This window comes from Trichomycterus rosablanca, chromosome 27 (genome assembly GCF_030014385.1).
Source record: "Trichomycterus rosablanca isolate fTriRos1 chromosome 27, fTriRos1.hap1, whole genome shotgun sequence".
NCBI classification, from domain to species: Eukaryota; Metazoa; Chordata; class Actinopteri; order Siluriformes; family Trichomycteridae; genus Trichomycterus; species Trichomycterus rosablanca.
In genome coordinates this window covers 6,083,368-6,095,475 of record NC_086014.1, presented here as the reverse complement: position 1 = coordinate 6,095,475, position 12,108 = coordinate 6,083,368, and the positions used below count along the sequence as shown (strand labels likewise).

General features: G+C 41.7%; 1 protein-coding gene across 1 annotated transcript; it reads right to left on the bottom strand.

The window, feature by feature from the left end:
* Positions 1-943: 943 nt before the first annotated feature.
* mfsd6a (major facilitator superfamily domain containing 6a) lies at positions 944-11,550 on the bottom strand. Its single transcript, XM_062989723.1, has 8 exons — positions 11,498-11,550; positions 8,706-9,937; positions 6,857-7,383; positions 6,504-6,601; positions 4,584-4,745; positions 3,648-3,746; positions 2,636-2,919; positions 944-1,400 (listed from the first exon to the last, which is right to left on the bottom strand). Exons 2-8 carry the CDS (start codon positions 9,915-9,917, stop codon positions 1,272-1,274), a joined length of 2,511 nt encoding a protein of 836 aa, XP_062845793.1. The 5' UTR covers positions 9,918-9,937; positions 11,498-11,550; the 3' UTR covers positions 944-1,271.
* Between the last annotated feature and the right edge of the window lie 558 nt (positions 11,551-12,108).

Genomic DNA, 12,108 nt, shown 5'->3' with positions numbered 1-12,108 from the left:
AGGTCGGATTAGTGTTGCATCTGGGAGGGCATCAGACATAAAACTGTACCAGACCAGCTGTGGTGACCTCTAAGAACAGGAGCAGCCAAAAGAAAAAGTAAATAAATAAGAACATTCCTGACGAGTCCTTTAATAGAAGTGAAACAATACACAAAGTCAATCCACTATTTTTGACAAATTTGACCCGCAATACAGACACAGTGTAACAGTGTAGTGAGACACAGCATCATGGTGTTTGAATCTAAATGCTGTCTTTATGTTTACAATTTTAAAAAATCTGTAACAATTTATGTTTTAATCTTTATCCATATAATAAAAAATTTACACCCACCTACAGAAATCCAAATAAATGACTGAAAGGCAAGTCTGTAAATAGCTACAGAAAGGACACACTTCCACAGACGTCATTTGTGCTATTGATTAGTATGTGCCATCAGCAGTGGCCTACAGATAAATACACCGATCAGCCATAACATTAAAACCACCTCCTTGTTTCTACACTCACTGTCCATTTTATCAGCTCCACTTACCATATAGACGCACTTTGTAGTTCTACAATTACTTACTGTAGTCCATCTGTTTCTCTGCATGCTTTGTTAGCCCCCTTTCATGACCCCCATAGGACCACCACAGAGCAGGTATTATTTGGGTGGTGGGTCATTCTCAGCACTTCAGTGACACTGACATGGTGGTGGTGTGTTAGTGTGTGTTGTGCTGGTGTGAGTGGATCAGACACAGCAGCGCTAATGAAGTTTTGAAATACCTCACTGTCACTGCTGGACTGTTGGGGTCCTGACCATTGAAGAGCAGGGTGAAAGCGGGCTAAACAAGTATGTAGAGAAACTGATGGACTACAGTCAGTAATTGTAGAACTAAAAGTGCTTCTATATGGTAAGTGGAGCTGATAAAATAGACAGTGAGTGTAGAAACAAGGAGGTGGTTTTAATGTTATGGCTGATTGGTGTATATCTGTATGAAGTATATCCTTACATGATGCTGTGCTCAAATGACAAAATCCAAATTCCTGTATTACTGCATTGCAATAATAACTGTTTCCAGACCTGGTGCGACCCTGTCAAGAAAAAGCGTCCGACGACAATGAATGAATCATTTAGTTTAAATACAGTTTAAACTGGAATTAGTAATTACAGCTTACAGTTGCTATGTGCATTTCACACTGTCCCAATTATAACCGAGCTGTAGACTAAACAGTCTCTATTAGAGATTAGAGATTAGGAGAGCTGCAGTAAGAGGAAGCAGTTGCCTGCTCATTATGTGGAGGCCTCAAAAGACACCCCATCCTGCAGGGCATGAGTCCCGCTGTGAAGACCTTCAGCCTGAGCATTATTCCTGGGAAAAACCTCCTCAGCATTGGAGTCTGGAGAAATATCATCTCGATCCTAGAGAGAATGATAAATAGCACAGGTAAATATGCATCAATATTGTTCTGAACCATATGGATTGGATGTTTTTTTGAGGCAGGGTGCCCTTTAATATGCCAATATCTGGGGACCTTGTGAACAGCAGTCTGGAGCTTGCTTCTAGCATTTGATATATTGTACTTGGTTGAATGTCTTACAGTTATATACACCAGTAAAAAAAATACAACCCCAAATCAGAAAAAGTTGGGACTGCATGGACAATGCAAATAATAAAAAAAAACATGACAGACCCTGGCTTTCGGATTTGTTGCTGATAACAGTCTGGATGGTCCTTTTTGTCCACAATACATGTTTCCACTGTGTGATGGTCCATCCTAGATGCCTCCAAGCCCAGAGAAGTTGACACCGCTTCTGGACATGGTTAACATAAGGCTTCTATTTTGCACAGTAAAGTTTTAAGTGGCATCTGTGCATGTAACTCTGTATTGTAGTGCTTGACAAAGGTTTGCCAAAGTAATCCCTCACCCATGTGGTTATATCAGCTATTGTTGAGTGGAGGTTCTTGATGCAGTGCCGTCTGAGGGATTGAAGATCACAGGCGTTCAGCTTAAGCTTGCACCCCTTGGCCTTCACGCACTAAAATTCCTTCCGATCCTTTGAATCGTTTAATAATATTATGCACTGTAGAGGGAGAAATATGCAAATCCCTTCCAATCTGGAGATCCTCTGACCATCTTTGCTCATCAAAGATGCAGCCTTTCCTGGATGCTGCTTTTGTACCAAACCATGATTACAATCACCCATTTGGAATCACACCATTATTTAGTATTTTCACCTCATTACTTGCTCTAAATTGCCTTCGTCCCAACTTTTTTTGGAATGTGTTGCAGGCATGAAATGCAGGAATGGAGGTATATTAAATGAAATGAAGTTGAGCAGACAAAACATGAAATCTTGGGTTCAATGTAATTTTATTTGCATTTTCCATACTGTCCCAACTTTTTCTGATTTGGGGTTGTAATATTTTTTATTTAGTTTATCATTGATGAGGTGATCAATTAAACACAGTCAAGGTTTAGTTTTGATGTAGGCAGACATGCACATACACAGACACACACAGACACACACACACTTACCTTGCTGTTTCTAATGAAAGCATGCAAAACAAACACAGAACCCAATACTTATGTCATCCAAATAATCATATAAACCTTTACAATAGCTAAACTGCTATTTTATAAGCCCTCTGTTACCTGAAGAGGTTGGCTTTCTGTAAGTGGTTGTGTCTTCATAATGACGATCAGCTCTTTGATCTGGACAATGGCAAAAGTAATGGTGACCCATGGTGACACGCTGAGGGCCCAGGCCGGCTTGGTGCCGTCTTCCAGCTCATCCTGATGGCGGGTTTTTCGGAAAGGGGGTTTAGGTTCCTGGTTGACTATAGGGGTTCCCATGCCTGTGTTCGGCACCAGGTCTATAGTAGCAATGGGAACCGGGCTGGAGGGGACTGGAATGTTCTCAGCAAGCATCTTGTTCTCTGAGGAATAAAGGAATAAAGAAACTGAACATAAGTACTGATTGATGATACTAAGGCTTGTTATGATATGACAGAAACCTAATAGTGTAATGGCATCATATTCGTATTCGTATTTTTTTTTTTTCTACAATGTCATCTACAATGTTTTGGTATCATACATAGTTCATCTATATTTATAAAAAATGAGTCTTTCAGTGCACAAAAATCACAAATAGAATCCCCATCCTTCCTCAATATTAGTCTGTTTGAGATTGATTAGAATGACAGATGACTGTGTGCATAAGCAACAACAAGTGATGTATTTAACTGCCTAGTAAGACCATGGAACACATTAACAGGTTTCCCATACATCCTTATGGGGAAAAAATACCTTGAAACTCAACACCTTTTAAACTCAACGCCACTCCCAGAACCAATTGACGTTGAGTTTAAAGGTACTGCTGTATTCTGGTTCAAAACAAATGGACCTTCTAACACCACAGTGACAATATGTGAACTGATTTGCTACTGTGTACTGGGGGATAAAAGCAGAGTGTACTTTCTATTTACCATGTAAGGCTGTACATACCAAATTACACACTTACACTGCACTCACCATGTTACAGCTGTTAACAGCTATTAACCTGTTACAGCTATTAACCCATACATCATGATTACCATCTATATAAACCAAACCCTACCGTTTTTTTAAAAGAAATTAATAAAAAAAATTATAGCACATCACTGACCTTCATGCTCATCCTTCTCAGTGATACTCTGGATAAAAGCAAAAAGAAGAAGGATAACAAGTGAGGTCATCCCAATCCCTCGAAATGTCTCAGCAGGGCCTGCAAATACAAAACAAAAAGACTTACTAAAACAAGTGAAACTTTTGGATCATGTACCTATAAATTACAAATAAACTACAGTGTAAAAGACAGAACATAATTCTTCTTGTTATCCTGTTGATTATTATGGTGAAGGTCCGAAACTCAAGAGAACTGGGGCTATGTCAGTACGGGACCATCTGTGCACAAGGCTGATCCGCATATGAACTCGCCTCGTGCAGGTGAAAAGAGGCAGTCGGTACTGAGCACGTGTCGGAGGGGGCGTGTGTCAGTGGAGGGTTGTATCAGCAGAGGTAAAGCGTAATGCAATCAGGGTAATTGTATACGAATAGATTGGGAAGAAAATTGGGGGGGGGGGGGGGAATCTGGCACACAGGGGGCAAAATAAAAAGTCTAGTACAGTATGGACAGTCCTCATTTTTTTCTTTTTAATTTAAATACAACTAAAGTTAACAATGGTACCAGTTGGCTGGGCGTCCTCTAGAAGGCACAGTTGGCTAATACCTGCAGCAGACAACACTGGCTTCCAGTCTGCTGGGTGGGAAAGACCAGACTAAGGGTTGGGGTTATCAACGCTGTGTAACGACCTTGGTTGCCCAGGGCGCCTGTACAGAAAGTGGAGGAGCACAGAGATCCGGGTGTGGCTCTCTGTGCCCGAAAACAGCCTCGTGTAAATCCACCGAGCTATGGGAGAATAAGAAGAGACTGGTGGACTGCGCACACATCAGAGTGAGTGTGTGGACCACGACGTGGTCCCCAGCAGCGGATTGGCTAGACTATTATATATATGCTTCTGACCCTTTGTTTACATGTGTAGGTATCTTTTAAGATTCATACCAAAATAGTTGACCATAACTCCACCCAGCATGGCCCCGCATCCTCTTCCCAGGCCGAGGTGGAGACCCTGTAGGATTCCCTGAGCTGATGTGCGCAATGCAGGGGGGACAGCGGCACTGAGGTATGAGATACACGCGGCCCACACTAAGGCATGAGTCACACCTGCAATAAGCAAAATACTTTTAAGCTTCTTACATTATAGCAGAACAGTACAGACAGCTTTAAATTAATAGGTTAAAAATATGAGTGACTTTACTTTATGTGAACGTGTGTGTGTGTGTATGTCTGCCCTGTCATGGACTGTCTATCTGTCTGGGTGTTTTCTTCCTTTCACCCAGTGAATCAGACTCACAGTGACCCTGACCAGGATAAAACAGTGATAACAAATAAATGCATGAATATGTGACGTATCCTTTGGGAGACAAGATTACATATCTTGTGATCTGTGTTAAATGCTACACAACCTGCTCTAAATCAACATTCTCGTCTTTCCTTTTGGGTAATACATGCATACACACACACACCCAGTGACGAACAATAGTGCATCCACACCCCACAGATACAGACGCTCATACTTTCATTCATTCAACAGTGAAAGGAGGGAAACAAGCATCAAAACACTTTCATTTCTATTATTAAATATACAAAGATCAGCCATAACATTAAAACCACCTCCTTGTTTCTACACTCACTGTCCATTTTATCAGCTCTACTTACCATATAGAAGCACTTTGTAGTTCTACAATTACTGACTGTAGTCCATCTGTTTCACTGCATACTTTGTTAGGCCCCTTTAATGCTGTTCTTCAATGGTCAGGACCGCCACATAGTTGGTGGATCACTCTCACTGCAGTGACACTGACATGGTGGTGGTGTGTTAGTGTGTGTTGTGCTGGTATGAGTGGATCAGACACAGCAGCGCTGATGGAGTTTTTAAACACCTCACTGTCCCTTCTGGACTGAGAATAGTCCACCAGTCTAGAAGATGACCAACTCAAACAGCAGTAATAGATGAGCGATCGTCTCTGACTTTACATCTACAAGGTGGACCAACTAGGTAGGAGTGTCTAATAGAGTGGACAGTGAGTGGACACGGTGTTTAAAAACTCCAGCAGCGCTGCTGTGTCTGATCCACTCATACCAGCGCAACACACACCAACACACCACCACCATGTCAGTGTCACTGCAGTGCTGAGAATGATCCACCACCTAAATAATACCTACTCTGTAGTGGTCCTGTGGGGGTCGTGACCATTGAAGAACGGCATGAAAGGGGGCTAACAAAGCATGCAGAGAAACAGATAGACTACAGTCAGTAGTGCTTCTATATGGTAAGTGGAGCTAATAAAATGGACAGTGAGTGTAGAAACAAGGAGGTGGTTTTAATGTTGAGGCAGTATAAATAAAGGCAATATTTTAATATGTACATGTTTTTAAATAATGATCAAATTTTTGGGGATTTTAAGTTTTCAGATTCAGATTTCATGACTGACATAACAATGATAATGAACCTAGAGCCAAAGTTTGGGCCTAAAGCAAGACCTTTAAAACCTGACTGCTCTAAAACCTGCTCTGTGATTAAGAGAATAAGGTAGATAGATAGATAGATAGATAGATAGATAGATAGATAGATAGATAGATAGATAGATAGATAGATAGATAGATAGATAGATAGATAGATAGATAGATAGATAGATAGACAGACAGACAGACAGACAGACAGACAGACAGATATAGTGTGTCTGTCTATCTATCCATTATCTGTCTGTCTGTCTATCTGAGAAAGACATACATATAATAGATAGATAGATAGATAGATAGATAGATAGATAGATAGATAGATAGATAGATAGATAGATAGATAGATAGATAGATAGATAGATAGACAGAGAACATTATATGCCTGTAATAGTGGTTTACCTTGCAGTATCTCCATAGGGAGCACAGTCCAGGCATTGGTCAAGTAAGAGATGTAGAGGTAGCGTGCAGTGTTACATGCCAGTCCGATATACAGCACCCTTTTAAAAATACAGAAATGCAGACAAGTGAGGAAAATTACACAATGTAAAGCACAAAAAAGGTGTTAAGACACTTCTAATAAAAAAATAAAAAAAACATCATTCAAGCATCATTCAAGCATCTAACATTGGATGGATGTAGCTGATTGAATTAGTGGAATGGTGGCCAAAACGGATTGGATGGATGGCTAAACTGTTTACACTGGGTGGCACGGCTATCAGTAAGAATTTCTAACATTGCACTATTACACTTACCTTATATGACCCACTAGTTCAATCAGTTTGTGGCTGGTAAAGTAGGCGGCTAGCTCGGACACATGGCTCAGAATCGAACACACCCCGAACAGTGTGGACGTCCCGTTTAGGTCCTGCAGGTGCCAGTAGAGGAAGGTAAACACGAAACCGTAGCCAAATCCCATGAACCAGGCCACAAACAAAACTGTACTGTAGCGTACACCACACAGAAGCTGCAGAAGTTCCAGGTAACGGAACTCTTGTGTGCTCTCAGTCCGGTCCAGCTCCTCTGACCTTCGAGTGTCAAATTCGAACTGTGTAGCAGCGATCAGTGCAGCAACCATGAGCACGCTGAAGATGACGAAGGCGATCTGGTAGTTCTTGAATTCGGGCAATACACAGCCGACCACACCGTCTATGAGGTAGATGAGGTAGGTGTGATCAAGCCAGATGCCTACAGAAAGCATGGCCAGACCCCAACCCAGGGAGCCCCACATCCTCTGCAGGCCATAGCGGTCACGGTGAGCACCCAGGTATTGCAGGGTTACCTAGGTTAAAATTCAAGACATTAAACATGACAGGTTTAGATATTTCATACACTTACAAAAATGTTCATATTGGTATCTAAAGATATTCCTTAAAACAATTTGCAGCGTGTATACAGTACACCGATCAGGCATAACATTATGACCACCTTCCTAATATTGTGTTGGTGCCCCTTTTGCTGCCCCATACGACCAATTGTATCTGTAAAAAGTCCACCAAACTGCTGCGCCAGTGGAGCACCTATTTAAAGGAGGATCCAACAAAGGCTCATCGTGCAAGCAGAGCTGGGTCTTGGCTCACCACATTGAGCCAAATGTTCTGAGAGAATTTTCAATTAGTCCGAATGCAAGATTACAAATATTATAGGTCTTTTACCATCTACCACACATAATATTATTCAAAGATTCAGAATTTCAAACGGGGTTTCTACATTAAAATTAAATACCAGTAAAAGATGTGATGAGTTTACATGTCACTGTCTTCAGTTTGTATTTGCATTTTACCAACTGTCCCAACCAGGGCCGGAGCTAGGGGGCAGTGAGCTATTTTCTCCCTAACCCCCCTAATTATCTCTGAACCTGTAACAGAGCGAGCGGCTTCTGCCACTACTGTGGGAATTAGAAAGAGTTTGGTTATTATTTTAAGTAGTATTCACTTTTAGGCTTAGTAACGCCGAGTGTGTGCATGTTATATTAGCATAACAACCTGTTTAATACGCCGCTGTTTGAGTAGCGCAGTGGGCAGAGCGCATATTTTTCCGCCCTAGGGTCATATATTGTATATATATATTGTAACCCCAGGCAGTTGTAGCCTAGTGGTTAAGGAACTGGACTAGTAATCAAAAAAGTTAGCTGGTTTAAGCCCACCACTGCGAGGTTGGGCCCTTAAGCAGGGCCCTTAACCTTCGATTGCTTAGACAGTATACAGTCACAGTACTGTAAGTCGCTTTGGATAAAATGTAATTTTTAGCGTCTGCTAAATGCTGAAAATGTCAAACTAAAGTTAATATGCTATGTTATATACCTACTTGTGAAATCAGCTTTAGAGCATCTGTAGCCTAGCGGTTAAGGTACTGGACTAGTAATCAGAAGGTTGCCGGTTCAAGCCCCACTTCTACCAGGTTGCCACTGTTGGACCCTTAAGTAAGGCCCTTTACCCTCAATTGCTTAGATTGTATACTGTCATAGTACTGTAAGTCACTTTGGATAAAAGCATCAGCTAAATGCCGAAAATATAAATGTATATTTTCCCTATAAGGACCTGTGAATGTACACGTCTGATTTCAACTGTAACCAATATATTTTAATGGGTAATTGATACTTACTGTATCCACAATTGTGACAGCAGGTGCACTAAAGAATTCTCCAATTATGACAACTAGAAGAATAAGAAGAAAGATGGCCTCCACTTGATCAGGATTGTGTTCAAACACATATGTAGGTGGTTTAGGTGTAGTTATTGGCTTTTGGGGCCCAGACGTAGACGTAGCACTCATGTTGCCGATGGTTGAGTTTAAAATGGAAGTTGTGGATGGAGTTTGTGTGGTGAAGTTCGTCCCAGACTGAGCAATAGAAGGCCGACCGGTTGGAGTCATGCTAGTATTACTTGTAGCATCTCGTTTAAACCTGTGATCAGAGCTGTAGACAGAATCCTGATTAGTGGATAGCAGGGATGGAACGACAAATGGTTCTGTCAGATCTCTGCGCTCCCTTGTGTTGTTTGCTGATTTGTTGCCATTGGTGGAAGCTATAGTTTGGGCTACTGTTCCATGGTTGGAAACCACTGTTGACGCTGAAGTCGTTTTAGTGGTGGCTTGATTTGGCGTTTGGGTTCCATTTGACGGTAACTTCGTATTGCTGGACGTTACAGTTGGTGCTACTGTACTACTTTTAGTAGAAGCTGCAGTTGAGGCTAAAGTAGTAGCTAGTTTTTGTTCTGTAGTTCCATTGCTGGACTCTATAGTTGACGTGAAAGTCCCATTAGTGGGTGAAACACTTGGGGATACAGTGGTTACATCAGGAATCTCTAGTCTGCAGCTCATGGCTGCTGGTTTGACAAACCCAATTCCACTGTTAAACACCAACCAGCAGAAGACAGAAAACAACAACATAACTTTTCCCTTCTTGTAGCGATCCGCAACCACACCCCAAAAAGGGGCACTGCAAAATTCAATGAAATAACGAATCCCCACCAGCAACCCACTCTGGCTAGGGTTCATACCTAGTTGCTTATAGTACACAGCTAGCAAAGGGTGCAGTGATCCATAGGCAGCATAGAAAAAGAAGTAGAACACTTTGGAAACAAGAAGGTGGTGATTAACCCGTAGGCACGAGCGCTCACAGCAGCCCGGTTCATGCGAGGACACGGGATTCTGTTGTCCGGGGTCGGGGTTGCCTGGTTCGGGCGGAGGTTGAGAGTCAGGCTCTCGCTTTTGGACCTCCAGGTGAAGGTGGTTAAACTGATCCGATAGTGCCTCATTCCTTTTAATCTCCTCCTCATCGTCCGCCAAGATGGCCATGCGGTCGTCCTGTGGCATGGCTGCTGTACCAGTGGATCCTAAAGTAGGTAGACAAAAAAAATGTACATGCTAGATCACCACCTTACAACCTCACCACCACTAAGTTGTCCAGTTGGGCCCCTGAGCAAGGCCTTTAAATTTCAGTTGTATGCATTGTGTATACCACTGATCAGCCATAACATTAAAACCACCTCCTTCTTTCTACACACTGTCCATTTCATCAGCTCCACTTACCATATAGAAGCACTTTGTAGTTCTACAATTACTGACTGTAGTCCATCTGTTTCTCTACATACTTTTTTAGCCGGCTTTCACCCTGTTCTTCAATGGTCAGGACCCCCACAGGACCCCCACAGAGCAGGTATTATTTCGGTGGTGGATCATTCTCAGCACTGCAGTGACACTGACATGGTGGTGGTGTGTTAGTGTGTGTTGTGCTGGTATGAGTGGATCAGACACAGCAATGCTGCTGGAGATTTTAAATACCGTGTCCACTCACTGTCCACTCCTAACTAGTTGGTCCACCTTGTAGATGTAAAGTCAGAGACGATCGCTCATCTATTGCTGCTGTTTGAGTTGGTCAACTTCTAGACCTTCATCAGTGGGTACAGGACGCTGCCCACGGGGCGCTGTTGGCTGGATGTTTTTGGTTGGTGGACTATTCTCAGTCCAGCAGTGACAGTGAGGTGTTTAAAAACTCCAGCAGCGCTGCTGTGTCTTATCCACTCACACCAGCACAACACACAAATAATACCTGCTCTGTAGTGGTCCTGTGGGGGTCCTGACCATTGAAGAACAGCATGAAATGGGGCTAACAAAGCATGCAGAGAAACAGATGGAACTGGTAGGATACCATTACAAAATCTACCAGGGAAAATGGGAAGGGGGTCTAAAACATATCAACAGCTAATGGGAATACTGACAGATCCTAGCATTACACAAAGCTAGTAAGTGGAATATGTTTATTTATCATTTTGGACATTTTGGAGCTTATTGTCAATATGATCTCACTGACATGGACGTTACAGGAGGTGTTTTCAAAGGAATGTTTGTAAGACAACATAAACAGAAGCTTTTTAACTGTACTTGTACTGGAAAACATAATAAATAACAAAAACAGAAGACGTTGAACGCTTGTTTTCTTTCACTGTAAATATGTCCCAGTCGCACAAACTAGACGGATAATATTGATGTATAATTAATTTAATTAATAATTAATTTCATTAAGCTAAATTAGTCTGCAATAAAGTAAAGTATAAACGTCACAACAATGTGGCAGTCACATGACTGACAAGGATCCAAACGGCTCAATGACGCTACTGTCCTAACATATACGGAAGTGCTGAGCGCCCTTGCACACTTCCTTACTAGCTAGTATGTACACAAATTAGTCATCGCTATGTCTACGCTAAGAGCCGCATACTAGCATACTTGCTAGTGCGTCAAATGAGTACGCGTATGATACGTACATAGGGCGTGCACACAAAGTCATTATTTACTGTTTAACTAGTTATTCAGAAGCGCTGACTTAGTAATACGTGTATGTTATATTTTGTTACATTTGAAGCATACAGTATAATATAAAGGTTTTAGTTTACCTTTAGTTTCCACCTCTAATGGTTCAGTCAGTGTACAGGTATGATTCACCGGTACGAACTCAACACTGAAGAGCCATTTTTAACATCTTCCTGCTCCTCTTCCTCCTCTACCAGTCACAGTTGCTTTAAAGGAGATGTTGAAGTTCAGTCCTATAGGTTTAAAGGCAATTCATTTTGTTTATGTTTGTGCCTTTTGTGTCTCTGTTCAGGCATCATGTCCGATGAATACAGGCGGAATTACAGAGCTCACCTGAACACATGCAGTATAAATAATGAGCTGTCAAGTGGGCGGAGTTTTTACGCACACAACAACGGGGAAATACAGGGTGGGCGTGGCTTTAAAGTAACACTCATCTATAAATACCCGTATTTACAGCGCCCGAGAAACAAGCTGACAATATTGTTTATACTACCAGTGCACATATCCATTTTAAATTTACACATACAATACCTTTTGACTTCGTAATTACAGTATAAATAGGAGAGTATCTATATTTATTTACACTTTGATTATATTCATGAGAGAAACTGTAGTTACTGGTTACACAAGATTCATCAGTTCAGTGTCAAATACAGTCATGGACAATTTTGTGTCAGTGGCTCGGTGGGTA